Source organism: Phasianus colchicus, chromosome 23 (assembly GCF_987193195.1).
Source record: "Phasianus colchicus chromosome 23, bPhaCol1.hap1.1, whole genome shotgun sequence".
Classification (NCBI taxonomy): Eukaryota; Metazoa; Chordata; class Aves; order Galliformes; family Phasianidae; genus Phasianus; species Phasianus colchicus.
The window spans coordinates 3986437-4002540 of NC_143458.1; the positions used below are offsets into that span (position 1 = coordinate 3986437).

The window sequence follows — 16104 nt, forward strand, 5'->3', positions numbered from 1 at the left end:
CTCATTAATGACACTTTCCCACCACCTCAGAAGGCTTCCTTCCTTTCGTCTTTGTGCATTAATTTACAAGAAATAAACCTGCACTTCACAAAGCTCCTTGGGTAAAAGAAAAGAAAGAAAGAGAAAAAAAAACAACAACAAAATAAAGTACAGCAAAACAAACTTCAGTTTGCATTACTGCATTCTTCCACCCCAAAGCCAGGATGATCTGATTCACCAAAGCCACTGCTGTGTCCCTGTGGATGCTTGCACAGAACAGCCCCTGCCTGCAGGGAGTGACTGCCCACTCCTGGCTACATCTGAGCAGGGCCTGTGCTGCAGCTCATGCATCACTGCCTTCACCTCGCTCTGTGCCCTCACGTCATGTCTGAGGACCTCATCTCCTGTTGGCCTGCAGAAGCTGTATCTTGGTTCATTTTTTTTTCCCCACCCTGTTTTGTAATGAATAGTTTTGTAATGAACTGCCAGCTGTTCAAGGAGGGGGATGGATGGAAACAAGGCATCGGATGCTGCATCGCAGTCAGCCACTCTCATCTCTCCCTGACCTGCTGGAAACTTCCTCTTCAGCCTTGCTTCACATCAATAGCACAGTGCACACCAGATAGCACCAAGCCATGCTGCTTCCTATGGGAAAAACAGAAAGGGAGTCCATATTTAAATGCTCCAGGGGAACTTTTGGCCAACAGGTAACTGTATCTCCCCACGGAGACAGATAAACTTCAGCAGAGCAACTCTCAGCCGTGTGAAGATACAATTAGGAGATATTTCTGTTCAATATTCAGTGCTGGAAGTCTCCTTCTGCATAGTAACATCAGGGAAGCTGATCGTAACTCCTATGTCTGCTTTCCCTATGGTGTCAGATCCAGAGCTGAGGAGAAAGGCAGACAATCTGCCTGTGTGTGTTACGAGGATGCCTCATCTTGTGCTCCCCATCTGCTGCAACTGTGTGTTGGGTTTTTTGGATCACTCAAAAGAGTACTCAAATATTGTGCAGAATGCAGTGAAATCATTCAGAAATAAAGCAGAAATAAAGCATATGTGCCACCCTTTCAAAATATCTCTGTGGGCATATTGGCAGGGCTGAGGTGAACCTTTGAGCAAAGACTGGGAAAAAGAGCATCAGTCCCACTGACATCAAGCAGCTCTGCCCTTCTTATCCATCCTGGTGAGAAATAGTTTGCTGTATTTGCTGTGGTTTGGGAGCTTTTGCTGCCACATGACTGTTCTTTGAAGCAAAAAAAGAAAAAAGAAAAAAAGAAAAACCTGCTGGAACACAACTGCTGATGGAAAACCTCATCACTTCCATCTCTTGCCTACAGTAAGCAGGGGGTACACAAGCACAATTCAGCCTTAAAGCTCCGGGACCAAACTCTGGCTCTGCAATATTGCCTATGGGCCACCCAGCTCCCCAGTGCAAAAGGACAGGTGGATCTCTGCCCTCCTGAAGGAATCAGCCCTCACGTGGACATTGATTTCAGAAGAAAGACAAAATGTTGCTGTCTCAGGGCAACTTATCTTCCTGTGGCCTCAGCCATATGGTATGCAAGCTGGCCAGCATCCTATTGCTGTACTCAGAGTATGAAAATAGGGCTTCTGCCTCGAGAAAAAAGAAATGAACACCAGAGGGAAGTGCAGTACCAAAATGCAGCCTGCTATGAGCAATGCTCAGCTCAAAGGTCTGTGCTGTAAAAGAGAGGGTCTTCCCATGGCTGTGCCTTTTCCCCTTCCCCTTGCAGAGATGTCTGGACCCATGAAAGGTCTCACTGCCTTTCTGTGGCTTCAAGGCTGCCTTTTCAGTGAGCACGAGGCACCTGGGCAGCCACAGCCTCCAACAACTTCAGCACATGCTCCCATTGAGGCCCTCGGTTAAATGCAATTGGGCCACACAGTTTTTCAAAAGTAAAGCTGTAATTAGCCATACGTTTTCTTGCCTAAGTGAAAGGAATAATCTAATATCTCTTGTCAGGATGCCCATAAAGGGGCAAAAGAATAGGAATCAGCATCCAGTAGCTTAGGATCCCACCAGGATTAATAGAGACAAGGAGCTCTTAGAGTGTGCTTTGAACAACACTTCTCCTTCTTTGTGATGCTAGGGAATGATCCAGAACCCTCTGGTTAAACAAAACTTTGTAATTTGGGGTCATTTTTTGATTGTAAAGAAGATTTCTGCACCAGCAGCCATCCTCAGTGCCTGGGGCTGGGAGCCACTCGCAGCCAGGGATCCTGATGGGAAGTAGGAAGCTCAAAGTCTTCGTCCAGACTTCGTGTTGGTTAAAATGAGATGTATACAGTGGAGAAATGTTCCCCGGAGTCAAACAGAATGAGAAACAGATGGGAAATTATTTGCAAACAGGAACTCTTTTCTTCCCTTGTTTGCCTGCTTTGTTTTGTTTATCCCCCAAAATCCTAACAAGAAACACAAGTAGGATAACACCGCTACTTCCCACTAGCAGGGCTGGAGAAACAAACCCATAGAGCCCTGACGGGGCAGCACGTTCCTCCTGGTGTGAGGTGTGGAGGAAGACATAGGGCTCCTGATTGCAAGGAGTTCCACACAGAGCCATGCAGGGCATAATTCAGTGTACAAAGAATAGCCCCTGTCTTTTAACCAGTCCCATAATGAAGGTTTAAATATGAAACCAATTGCAAACACTTGCAGCCAAAGCAAGATGTTATTATGTTCATGGATTGTGTTCATTCGCATTGAAATTACACCTTCAAGACCCTCTCAAAGCACAGAAATGTGTCAGTAGTGGACATACACAAACATGTACAACAATCCTCCTCTGTCATACAAACACACACACTATTAAAGGGAGGTTTGCCAGAAAAAATTCTTACCAGAGACATTAAAAACTGCTCTCGTATGTTCCTTAGCATTTCTGAAGACTGCATTACAAACACCTTCTTCAAATTCTCCTTATTTCCACCATCCCTGCTTTATCACCCTCTTTTTCCCATTTCAATGACCTTCATGGAATCTGATTGGCCATTCTCATGTTTGCTTGTATGCACTTCCATCCTCCACTCAAAGGCCATTGCAGTGCCTAAAGAGAGGACAGCTAAGACCAAAAATAAGAAGAAAAATGAGAAAAGAAACCATAGTGAGTCCACATCCTCCACCTCTTTTAGATTATTGCTATCCGTGAGACAAACCAAACCACCAACTTTGTATCTTTTCCAATAATTAGAATTAGGAAGATTTCAAGTGATCATAAGCACTCCCTTCCTTTCCTTGCCAATGTCAAATCAAACAAACACGTTTTTTTGCTCGAAGTAATCTGACAAAATCCCCTTTAATTATACAGGAATGCAGCTAAGCAAATCATGACCAAATTAATGATTACACCAAAGGAAGAGTCAAACAGAAAGGCCTTTTCAGAAACGCAGCAGATTCTGTACAACCTCCAGCACGTCGGCATACTTTGCTGTGTGTGGGAGTTGGGGAAATCCCAGCAGCTTTCTATTGTATCTCCTTATTTCTTGGCTTATACCCAAGCAAGTAAATAATCACTGCAATAAACTACATTCATACAAGTGTAGCAGAAACAGACATGAAATCCAACGGATAAGATAGTTCAAGATGTTTCTTGCACGTGGGCAAGTGAGAAGCTCAGAGCTCATCAATGCTTTGTTTGCTCAATGTTTCTTCTACTAAGGGAGGCCAGAATTGCACAGGGCAGACCACAAGCTGACCATGCTGCCCCAGTGGGTTTTGTACCAATATGGCAGTGTACTGATGGCTGTAGGTCCCTCTGAAATCCCACCTGTGCAAATGCAGAGCTCCTGAGAGCTTCTTGCACAGCACCACATACATCACTTCCCCATCTGCAAGTCTTCAGGAGGAATTAAAAGGAAGATTTGCTGCATGCAACTATTTGTTCAACCTATGGAATAACTCAATGGGTAAACTTCAAATTCACAAGGCTTCAGCTGCTCACTGCCCCTTCCATCAGTGCAACCCATGGAAGTCCATCATGCCAAAGGAAGCTGCTGTCCCCCCCTGCACCCCCAGCACCATCACTGCACAGGACCACAGAGGTGGGGGGAGGCTGGGCACACACCCAGCCTGGGAGCCCTTCCTCATGCTGAACACCCTGTTGCATTCTAATTAAAAATAGCTCTGAGTGTTTTAAAATACATGTTATTGTACCTTCCTTCTGAGTGAGAACAGGGATGGGAAGTGGGGCTCCATGTCACCCCTGTCCTCTGCCCTCCAGTTGAGCATCCCAAGGACGCCTTGCCTCTTGGCTTGCACGGCACAGTCCAGCTTGACTCCGCAACTCCATGCACAAATGAAGGGATTATGGTGAAACCAAAGTGGATTTTATTTGTAATGAGGAAAATACACTCCAAACTTGATGAAAATCCAAGCTGGAAAAGCCAATTCTCCATTCCCCGTGGGCAGCTTGGCTCCCGCAGGCCAAAGGCCCAGCTGCTCTCTGCTGAAGCCAGCAGTGCTGGGACCCCTCAGGGCCCAACACATCTCCACACCTCCACCCCCACCCAAGTCCCTGTGCAGATGGATGCTTAGCAAAGCAAGGGGACCACCCCTGTGGGACAGAGCCACAGCTATGCACAGCTCCATGACTGAAGGCAGAACACCTGGGGAAAGGTGTTTTAAGCTGATCTGCTCTCAGGAATGTGGCCCTCTGGGACACAAAGCCCAGCAGTCACCAGGGCTGCTGCAGAGCAACTGTGAACTGCAGAGGAAATGGGCTGAAGTTTGCTGCAGCGTCTCAGCTCGGTCAGAAATCTGACTAATAATTTTGCCTCGGTTTTCATGCTGTTTTGAATCAAGGGTAAGGCAGCTGTTCACTTTTCTCAGTGATAAATCACTGTTTCTCGACATTTGGGAACGCCGGAGACAAAATAAGAGGGGAAAAAGTGCTTGGGGCAGATTCAATTTTTAATTATTTAATGTTTTCAGATGCTCGGCCCCAAAGGCTGACACCGACACTCAGGCAGATAACACAGGGGGTGCCAAAGCAAGATAAGGGGGGAGGCTGTCACCCTCCTGCAGCTGCAGATGGGCCATGGGGACAATCTGTGTGTGTGAAACGACCTCAGCATGCAAATAACTGCCAGAGCAGGCTGAAGTCTGGGGAGCGGTGATCTTGCTGTGCCCTTCTCTGTGCAGCTTTTACTCGGTGTTTCTCTTCTCCAGGGACAGGAAGGGGGAAGGCACAGCCATTCCTTGCTGCTTCTCCCTCCTGCCCCAGTGCAGCTGGGAGAGGTCGGCAGCTCAGCCCCGGGTCAGGGCTCTCTGATGGCACTGAGCTCCTGGGAGGGAAGCTGAGAAGGAAAGCAAAGCCTCTGCTCCGCTTCCTGCTGTTGTGCTGTTTATTTCAGACTATTCCCACTCTTGGGGAATGGGCCCTTTGCTGTGTGCTCACAAGGAGGTAGCATCAGGCTGGAGAGATAGCAAAATTTGGCTCAGATTCCTTAGGGCCTGATCGCCTCCTATGGAAGCACATAGCAGCACTCCCACTCACTGTCCATCATGGTATTCCTACACCCCCTCCAACTAATGCTCTGTTGCCTTTTTTTCCAGCATTGAAGGAAGTGATGTAAAACATCCCCCAAGGATGCATCTTCCTGGAGGTGAAGGGACCATGTGTGAGTTTTACAGAGGAACTCCTAAAGCAGAGCCCAGGCAGCAGCACCAGCAAGGTGGGACAGTGATGATCAGCACTGAGTTCCGCACAAACATGAAGTGCTGGGTTTGTGCCAGGTGGAAAGCAAGAGAAAGGCCTCACATGAAAACCTGACAGCATCTTAACATGAAGTGTGTATCCCCAGTGTCACAGACCCACAATTTCTTTACCTGTACCCATTTTTTTCATTCATTTGGGGACTGAAACACAATTTTCTGGGTGTTTTGCTTTTTCTGTTTGCTTTCCATTTTGTTTTTCTTTCCTCTTTCCTATTTGATCATTGAAACAGCTTTCACTTTCAGCTTTCAATCACATACACACACACACACACAAAAAAAAAAAAAAAAAAAAAAGTGGGAAGAAGCATTATTTCAAGGAAGCATTCTAATACAAAAAGCCTCATCTTGATCCAATGCAGAGGCACTCACCAAAGTTGCAAAGACCTGAGGCTGTTTCAGCAGGCCTGAAAAGCCATTCCAATCAGCTATTCAGGCACTTGAACTGACGGCTTATGAATTTCAACACTGTATTATGTGGATTTCTTAATTGATTGGATGAATCTGGAGCAGCCAGAGGAAAGGGATTCTCATCTGGGCAAAGTCCCTGGAAGCCACATCCATAACAAATTGCATTTTTATTGTTACTTCCTGACTGAGTAACACAGACGGAGCAAAAAAGCATGCAGAAATGAGGCACATCGAGTTAAGTCAAAACACAGCAATGCTCTCCTCCCTCACAGGTTCAGTTGGTGTGAATTCCTGGGTATTGGTTGGATTCTGAGAGGTTTTGGGGAGGTGTGAAGGCTGGGTCGGTACCTCACCTCTGCAGGAAAGAGGGTGTTTCATTGATGCTTCACTGATGCTATAAACCAGCAATGACAGGGATAGGACTGTCACTGCCAACACTGCTTCCTTTCCCAGCATAAACTGTTGCACTTTAAAGAAGAGCATCTTCACTGTTTTTATTTACGTGCAGGGCTGTGCTCTCACACCGCTCCCTGCTTTCCTGGGTGAACCCGGCTGCCTTCAGATGAGGAACCGGGGCAGGACGGGATGTGGGAGAAAGGCAAAGGAGAGGTGAAAGAAAGAAGAGAAAGAGGATAACTCTTGACCGGAGGTACGAAGTCCTCCAAGGGGGAACTCCGAGGCCACATACTGCATGTAATGGCCCGGAGAGGGCTGCATAGGATGCAGAAACCGAGGATGGAGGTAGAAAAATCAGAGCGCAACTCTGTTGCCTCTCACTAGACCCGCTTCAAAGCTCTGTGTTCCCATAGTTCACCCAGCGGCACCGAACCCTGGAGCCACACAGCACCACAGCCCCAGAGTTCCAACCTCCTGCCCTCTGCCGCCTCTCCTGCGCGGTCAGGGCAGCATCGCGCAGAGCTCTTTCCTCCAGGAAAATAAATAAATAAGAAAACAAAAATAACAGCGCGCACCTTCCCCGCTTTCCACAAGGCTGCGTGCGCTCTTCTAGCAGAAAGAGAACCCCCCTTCCTTCCCTCCCCTCTCCCCCCCCCCTTTTCTTCCATCCCCGAGCGGAGCCCGCGGCGCCGGGCGGCGGCTTTAAGAGCGGGGGCGGGCTGCGCGGGGCCGCGGCGCGGGCATTCGGCTCCCGGAGCTCCGGAGCGGCCGCCGGGCGCGCACGTGTGGCCCCGGGGCCGCGGAACAGCGCGGAGCGGAGGCGCGGAGGAGGGCGCAGCCCCTCGGCTCTGCCCCGGCCGCGGCCCCCGGCGGGGCGCTGCGGTGTGCATGGCCCTGCGCGGCCGGCGATGGCTGCGTGATGGCCCAGCGCGGGCAGCCCGCACCGCACGCCATGGCTGCCAAAGAGGAGCTGTACAGCAAAGTCATCCCCCGGCGGAACCGGCAGCACCGCGCGGGGACCATCAAACACGGCTCGTCGCTGGAGATCCTGCTGTCAATGGGCTTCCCCAAAGCTCGGGCGTAAGTCTCCGCGCGGCCCCTTCCTCCCCCCCCCACTCCCCTTTTCGTTTTTCCCCGCCGCGGAGATGCGCGCTCGGAGCCGGGCTGGGGGCTGCGCCCAACCGGGGCTCTCCGGGCCGCCCGGGCGGGGATGCTGCGGCCGAGCGGAGCCGTGGGGCCGCTGCGGGTCCCGGGCGCAGGTGGGCTCTGCTGGGGGCAGCGCCGCTGTAAGCTCGGGGTCACCGCGGAGCGATGTTTCGGTCCCCCCTGGCTGAAAGCGGAGCCCGTTCCTGCGCTCTGAGCGCTGCCTGAGCGCTGTGCGTTACACACAAGAAAGGAAAGGAGCTAGAGAAGATGTCAGTAGTGCGAAGTGGTAGGGTTTTCTCGTCTAATTTAGCGATGCCCCGCTCTAATTTTCCTGCTCGTGCTTTAAATGAATGAGGCGGCAACCTAATGATAGCTTAATGATTCTCCCGGTTTAAATATAGTGACTCCTAAAGTGGGACTGTGCGTTAGGATGGAAATGAGACCAGGGGGGATTTGGACGTTTCCTTGATCTACTTAAGAGTTTCCCTGTTGTTTTTGATGCCAGTCAGAACTCATTGGTTTCTTTAGACATCCCTGTGTGGTTTTTGTCCATAAATACAGAGATGCACCCATGCAGTCCTAAGGACAAATGTCAGGCTGCTGTGGACCCGCTGGCACAGCCATCAAGTCCCATGTGTGCTTTCCATTGTCCTACTTACGCTCCTTCTGCCTGTCAGTGATCTGTAGTCATGTACAGAAACCAACGTACAGCACTTACAGACAATGCCTGCAAGTGAAGATAGTACAAAACTGGTGACTTCATGCTCTGCGCTTGTTGGGAAAAACAGATGTGCAGCTTCCAGAGTAGCTGGAGAGAGAAGCAGGCTGAGTGTGAATGAAAGTGGCTGTTACCTGTGCAACAGTGCCGTCACAGCTGACAGGCAACCCTGGTTGCACCTCGCCATGCGCTGAGGAGCTGTGCTGTGGTTTATATTCCTGCCTAAGAAAACTCCAACATTTGATAAAAATGAAACCAAAGCTTCACGTGTATAGGATAGGAAAGGTTAAACACAGAATGCAAAGCAGAGAGAGGGGCGAAATATCCCCTGCTGCAAGGAATGCTCATTGAAAATGCCACCAGGCAGCAGGGTAAACCATCTGGATACTAAATCCAGGCTACTGTGCTGTAACCCTGCTGGACAACGTGCCTGTCTGCTGGGATGAGTCTGCTTTCCCCATCTGAAGGAACTCGTAATGCCCTGTTCCAGCCTGCTGGAAATCCTGCAAATAGTTCTTCTCTGAAGTTCACATAAGTAGCAAAACAGAAATAACAGCAGACAACCAGGCTCTGCCACTGAGGGTGCGCTCAGAAGCGTGAGACGGGCAGTGAGGCAGCAGGACCTGTCCCAAGGGGCTCTGCTGCCTTCTAACTCCTGCCACATTGCTGTGCTGTGTAAATGAAGGAGATAGGCAAGTTGCTAAAGAGGCAAAACACCATCTCCCCCAGAGTCACTGTGGCACAACAACCTTAGCAGAGAGCCCCGGTGAGTCTTGGCTCAAAGTTCTCCCACCCATTCTGCATCTCAAAGCCAGGGTAACAGCAAGCAGTGGGAGCCAGGTGAAGCAGGGCTGCAGCTCTGTGCTGGGCAGAAGGCAGGCTGACACTGCAAAGGGGCGACCATCTGCTCCAAAGCCTTGTGACAACACAGCTCCAAGCTGTCAGACTCGTCTGCCAGGCATGATGCTGAGGCCCATCGCTGCTGGCAGCAGCCAGGCTCCTGGCACCTCCCTGGGCTGCATGGCACAGCTGGGCCAAGGGACCTGAAGATGGCATGAGTGCTGCTTTCAGGTGACACCTGGTATTGAAAGCATGCTGAGACACTGCCCAGCACACACACAGCCTAACCTTCAGCCTCCAAATTCCAGCAATTTCAGGTAATTCCTACCGGTCAGAATGAGACCCTGAGGTTTCCCTGCTCTGTCTGTCTCTTTTCCTCTTTCCCAACAACAGCTGCAGTTCAGCTGAGCTGCTGTGAGCTGTGGTGCAGTGCTGTGCAAACTGGGGACATCACCTCTGGATGGCAGTTGCTGAAACCACAGCACTATGTCAGCATTTCGGGCTGTTACTGTGAGAAGTATTTATTGGGCTTTTCCTCTGAGCACAGGTTCATTATTTTTTTTATTTTGTAATTAGCCCATTGCATTACGTACTGTCTAGTCACAAAGGAGACTGTCCTGATCCCAAATAGTTTCTGACTTAAACCAGGAAGGAGGGCAGAGGTGATGCTATCATTGCCATTTTGCAATTTAGGCACTCAGACAAACATTCTACGCAAGGTCACACGCCATCCAAGCAGATCCTCAGTGTCTCAAGACCCTCAACGCAACAACATCTTCCTCTAAAAAGAGATTTCATACATTTCCCAACAGTCCTGTGATGTTGCACTCATTTGTTATGGGTCTGCTGCCAGTGCTCACACCCACAGACCTGGTCTGGCATCTCATTGCTGCATGTTAGTCCTCTTATACGTGCTGACAGCCTTCCTGAGAGCAAGCACAAGGGAAGCACTACGTAGTTTACAGGCCATTGAAACCATGGGGGAACGACCAAAACTATCGCACATGTATGCATAATTAAAAAAAAAAATCTATTGCATATTTCATATCTCTGCATAATGCTGAACATGGGAAAATGTAAGAGGTGGATGGCCACTTCTGCAGGCTGAAATCCTCCGTCCTGCACAGCACAGAGATCAGTGCTGCCAGAAGCTGGGAGCTCGGCGGTAGTTGTGCCAGTTTCGTGTCACAGCTGAAGCTCCTCCAAGCCATCCTCAGGAACAGAAAGTCAGAAATGTAACGAGTAGAAATCCTGCCTTCTGTGTCTTAGTGTGTGAATATATGTAAACATGTAACATTTAGAATGTTACTTGTTCTGAATTCAAGCCACAGCCCCAAGTGCTGTTTCAGAAGAGAACTGGATGTGGAGAAATGAAGATAAGTGTCAGGCCCCTGTCATTACTCAAGCTAGGTAAATCACCATCCACAAACAAAACGCTGAAATTGCAGCCCTCTTGCTGTTTTGGTTGCCAGGCTCTGTGTGATAAGTGTAAGAGATAAGCGACACAAGTGACAACACTTTGCAGAACTGAGCTGATGCTCCTTCCCATCATCTCAGCCCAAAGCACTGCAGCCATCCCTGCGGACAGGCTGCCCAGAACCGTGGCTCACAGCACAGTGAGCAGATCTGAGGCATGACTGCAAACACTTCTCGTTCATAAAACTCACATAGCCAGGAATGTGACACAGCTACCCGGGAACCAATTTCACCACTTCCCTGTGTTACACATTTCCTTCCTCCTCCCTCCCACAGAACATCACCTGGGTGTAACTCCACACCCACGTGCATGGAGAGGCATCAGCTCATGGAGCTGCACCACATCTTCCTGGGACCTGAGCAGAACAGAGCCAGTCTGATTTATTCCCAGTAACTACAAGAATTTAGGCGTATTAATTTCATTACTCTCAAAGAAAAGAAGCTTCTCCTGTGTTTTGAAAATGTTTTCTCTGCTGCTCAAACATGTTTTGCCTAGTAACAGGCTTAGCAACATAGCAGTATTGCAGCACAGAAAGGCTGTGAAATCCCTCGCTCCTCCAGGGTTTGTGCTGGATTTGGGAAAATACTGAGCACACAAACAAGTGCTGCAGATAATCTTTGGATTTTGAAGTGGTTTCTGTTCCTTCTGTTCCTTCAGGGTGTTATTCTGCAAATACTCTTGGCTGAAATTCATCTTACTACAAAGGGCCAGCCCAAAACACAGGCATCACACAGGCCACAGTTAAGCCCAAACTTGGCATTTTTATGATTCATAGTGACCTGTGTTAGCCTGGGGGATGGAGGGGAATTCCATCTCACATGAAGAAGTGGATAGATACACAAAAAAACACTGCTTTGAAAGCTGCACTGAAAGTGCATTTCCAAGCTTGTTAACAGCACTGGAGGAAATCTTCAGCTTCCAAACAGAAGATTTGGGCATTGTTGCCCCAGGGGCTGAGGCAGAAGCTTTCTCCAATGCCCTCCATGCTCATCTCTCAGGGCAGTGGCTTTGGGCTGAGCCACTGGGCCACACATCATTGAATCACAAGGCTTCTCTTTGTAGCGCTGTGGATCAGCCATCAGAGCAGTGGAAATGCTTCACAGGCAGCATTTGTGACTTCTTTGTACCACGTACAGTGGAAGACAGCTCAGAGGAGACCTCCTTTCCTTGCTGCCACCCTCCTGCTCTTTGTGCTTGCCGAAATCTTCCCGAGGAGCTGGGAACCCACAGCTCTGCCCACGCCAGGGTTTAACAGATGAGATTCTGCACTGTAACTTGAGCAACAGTTTGAGCAATTAAGTGCTCTCATTCGTGTATCGCAGTTCTTTGGGTCAGCACTGAGGTCTCTGAACAATTGTACATCTGTGCTGGAAGGGATCCAACAGGTCTGCAGCACACCAAGGACAGGAATGGAGTTAGCAGCTGCCAGGAAGGTGTGCTGGAGGAGAGCTTGAGCACACACATTTGGGACCAGGTCCCGTGGCTGCTCTGCATATGGATTTTTTTCATTGGCTTCGTTGCAGATTTCTGCTGTGGGACTGAGAGAATATTTCTGCAGAGTTTGGGCTGTTATGCACTCCATGTGTTCGGTGCAGGGAGATCTCTATCAGATTGCTTGTTTCTTTAAAGATATTAAGTGATAAAACACAGAGGACTCCTGACGTTCGCTGTTCCTCTGGAAGATGAGTTAAGCTGGAAACCATAGTGAGGCTGGCACTTGCACCTCAGTCAGCACAGTTTCTGTCTATTAGCTTAACCACAAGGCTTGGGTATCTGGTCTCAAACATCTACTTCCATGACATTGTATAAAGTTTTCATATGGAGAAAGATCTTCTCTTATCAGTGGCTGAAGAAGTCATTTCATGATCAGGTCTCAATCTGAAAGGGTAATGGCAGCAGCAGTGCTCCACAGCACTTCAGTCATTCGGGATACATGACTGCCATTAATCATATCTGACAGCTGGGAGAGCAGAAAAATCAGATATTCAGGGCTGATATCATCAAAGAAATGCTCTTGCCACAACACTAAGAGCTGCTCAGGAGCAGAGCATCTCTGGACACAGACTGCTCATGGTGCAGCCAAGGTCAGCACATCACTGCAGTGCCTGCTGCATCAGCACTCACTGCACAGAAGGCAAACTTGCATGTGTTCAAGAGGAGAAACAAGAACTCTACAGTGCCTTCAGCCTTCAGCTACATCTAAGTAGCATCACTGTATGCAATGATTTCCTGGTTCCACAGCAAGTCAGCCGGGAGACAGCTATCCCCATGTTTCTGTGCTTCTCTGGGCTGTCTAACTTCAGACTGAGTTGTTAGAAACCTTCCTGGGCCCCGAGTACATCACTGGTTTTGGTATTAAAATGGCCTGGCGACAACAAAATGCTTTGCATGTTGACATGGCTCTGTGATGTCACTGCATCCCTGACCCAGCCCTGCCTGAGGGAGGACAGGAGCTGCAGGTCCCCAGGTCATAGACAGGGTACAGAGTCACCTTCAGCTCACAGAATCAAAACCCATCGCGTTAATAACTCCATCCTTAGGTGCAGTTCCCTTTCAAGCTGTGTATCAGCTGCCGAGTGACATAAAGATATCGCTGTTAGCTTTTCCCTTTCAGTCCCTTTTTCTCTCCCGCTCTCATACTCAATGTCACTGTCAGGACACCACACAAACGTACTGTTGAGATTCTCAAGACAGAAGCTCGCTAGAGAAACTCGTGATTTCAGACACCCAACATGAGGGATTATGAAGCCCTGCTTGCATAAAGTGCTGATTATTCCTCCCCTGGGAGGCACGGTGACAGTGGCAGGTTGGGCTGTTCGTACAGAACTCTGCTATACTTCCTGATAAAGCCATTTGGAAGTTTACCTTTCCACTTCTCCTGGTGTTTGCAATGTGAGAGCCGTGCTGCATCGCCTCAGCCAGCTGCTGCACAGACACACAGACAGACATTGGGGGAATTCCATCCTCTGAGAGGTTTTGAGCAAAAGTTTCAAAACCAAAATTGAATGCTTTTGAATGCTGCTAACCCTGCTGGATCCTCTGAGGCTTGTGTTTTCAAGGCACCTCCGATGGTGAATCAGCCTCCCAATTCCTGTGTGCATTTGCAAATGTTGCCCTGGGTTTAACTGGTGCTCATAGTGGATGCACAGCGTGTGCTCTGTGACTGCAAAAAGAATAGAGACATCCGTGTGTGTGTCTGTAATGCACCAGCCTAATTATCCTCAACAAGCAGAGTCATCAAAAGAGCTGTAGTTCAGCAGCTGACAGCGTTTTGGATTCCATCACCAAGACTCTCTGCAGGCTTTGTGCATTACAATGGGGTGCACCATGGTGCTTGTGTTTTACTCACCACTGTATAAACAGACCTGAAAAGAATAGGCCTTGGCTTCCCTGGGCATTATTTTGTCCCTGCCATCTCCTGCACAAAGGCTGAATTTAGAGAGAGGTATAAATTGGAAGGGAAAAAAAAGAAATAATGGGATAGGTTGAGGGAATTGCTGAAGGCAGCTCAACAGAAGCACTGACAAGCTCCAGAAACAGTATTTAGGTGTTTTGTACCTCTTCTATTTGCTCATGAGACACAGGTGCTGCCCTGTCCATGCACTCCTCTGGTATTTCTCCTGAAGCCTTGATATGTCCCAGGTGCAAAAGGCACTTTTTAAGGTCTCCCCCCATGACTCATGGTAAGCAGCCAAGTGATGCTCACCCACACACCCAGAGCCATTGCTCCTCTGCTCCCCAGGAAGCTTCAGCCTTTTCCCAAAGAATTCCCAAAGGAACAAAGATAAGCACAGCCAGCAGAGCTGTGTGCAGAGATGTGGCAATATCCAGACAGGACCTGAGAACTTTCTGGTTCAAATAGAAAGAAAGCAAATTACACACTGGAGCTATGAGAGGAGATGAGACACTCCTCACCAGAGAGGAGCGTAGGGAGAGGAAGAGGAGAGCACCATCCTCACCTCCTGCTGCCAGGCACCAGCCTCAACATAGCCCCCAGTCCTGTTACTCCTGGTTGTAACCCCGGTTACATCAAGTTAGACTGATGGGTGACATTCACAGCTGTGTAAGAATGCCAGTGCTACAAACAGCTGCTCTAAAACAAGCATTGCTCCTATCCTACAGACAGTAAAATTGAAAACGAGACCATACATCAAGTCGCCTGATGCCAGAGAAGGCACCTTAATGAATGCTTGCCATCCACTCAAGACAAAGGGTGCTCCAGAACTGCAGACTAAATGGTGTCAATGATGTCCTGCTCCCTTGTTCCACTACGATATTGAATTTATTCTTTGCAATCGATATTTCTTTCTGAGAGCGGCTGCCAACTCTTAGCAAGTGTCAAATCACAATGCATTACCCACGGATAAGTTGCAGTCAGTTCTCCCAGGCACAGTTCAAAGAAATCTCAAACTAAACAAGAATTGGATCAGGTTCATATTTACTCTGGTCCACAGGCAACACAAGCAAGCCTTGGGATAAATGTGAATTACAGCTGCACCTTATGAGACACATTTATATTCCCTTCACAGCCTCTTCAACCCCCCACAGAGGAGCTGTGTCATAAATGCATTCACATTCTAAAGGGCAAAGCCTTCCAGTAGCATCAGTCAGCCCAGCAGCATTGACTTTGTTGGAGCAATGCTTACACATCCCAAATGAGGGTCTCACCCAGCCATAACCTGACTTCCATTCCTATAAAAGCTTCCTGTAGGGAGATACTGCCTCCGCACCCTTCAGATGGAGCCCGTGTGCAAGTAAGAATCACTATCAAGGCCTCTGGGAGAAAAATAGAAATTTGGGGTTTGTCCCCTCACTTCTATATTGGGGCTACAGGGGTAGGCTGGGCCACAGAGCTCCATCACACAGACTGAGCTGAAGAGGCACAGGAGAGCTGATGCTGTTGTAAGTCTCACTTCAGTTTGATAAAGACAGTGCCATTACACAAGAGGAAAATCAAACACACACACACATACACACACGTACTATTTTCTTTCTTCTCCCTGAAGTAAAATCTTCTGCTTGCCAAGGGAAATGTCAGCATTTATACAAATTCTCCATCTTGTCATCCAGTGTCCCACACAGGTCCATCAGATGCCACTTCGGACAGAGGAACTCACCTCCCATGGAGACCCTCTTTGTGGTCAGTGTCTCTTTCTGACTCCCACCACTTCCTGCCCCAAAGCTGCTGATGCTCATCTGAAGCATCTTTTACAGAAGGCAGCCTCGGAATACAGAAGTGAGAAGAAGGGCACTAAAAATGAGTTCAGTAATAGGCATGAAATGTTGTGATTCCGTAGGTTGAGTGTAAGTAATGGCAAGGGAAGAATTCTCGTAGCACGCTGCTTTATCTTTCGCTTACTTGTAACCCATTAGTTTGGAGTGTCAGGGATATGCAGTCAGTTT

The 16104-nt window shown here is 48.7% G+C and overlaps 2 protein-coding genes across 9 annotated transcripts in view; one reads left to right on the top strand and one right to left on the bottom strand.

Annotated features, from left to right (window-relative positions):
* Positions 1 to 16104, bottom strand: part of LOC116233104 (uncharacterized) — a 224884-nt gene that overhangs the window by 147070 nt on the left and 61710 nt on the right. Inside the window, exon 4 of one of the 8 annotated variants that reach the window (XM_090123447.1) lies at positions 2847 to 3062. The exons of the other annotated variants lie outside the window; for them this stretch is intronic. Coding sequence (XP_089979573.1) covers positions 3048 to 3062 — 15 coding nt within the window. The 3' untranslated portion in view covers positions 2847 to 3047. Of the gene's footprint in view, positions 1 to 2846; positions 3063 to 16104 lie in introns of those variants that run through there. 8 annotated transcript variants of the gene reach the window in all.
* Positions 7269 to 16104, top strand: part of UBASH3B (ubiquitin associated and SH3 domain containing B) — a 55925-nt gene continuing 47089 nt past the window's right edge. The window contains exon 1 of the mRNA XM_031599809.2: positions 7269 to 7600. Coding sequence (XP_031455669.2) covers positions 7440 to 7600 — 161 coding nt within the window. The 5' untranslated portion in view covers positions 7269 to 7439. The remainder of the gene's footprint in view (positions 7601 to 16104) is intronic.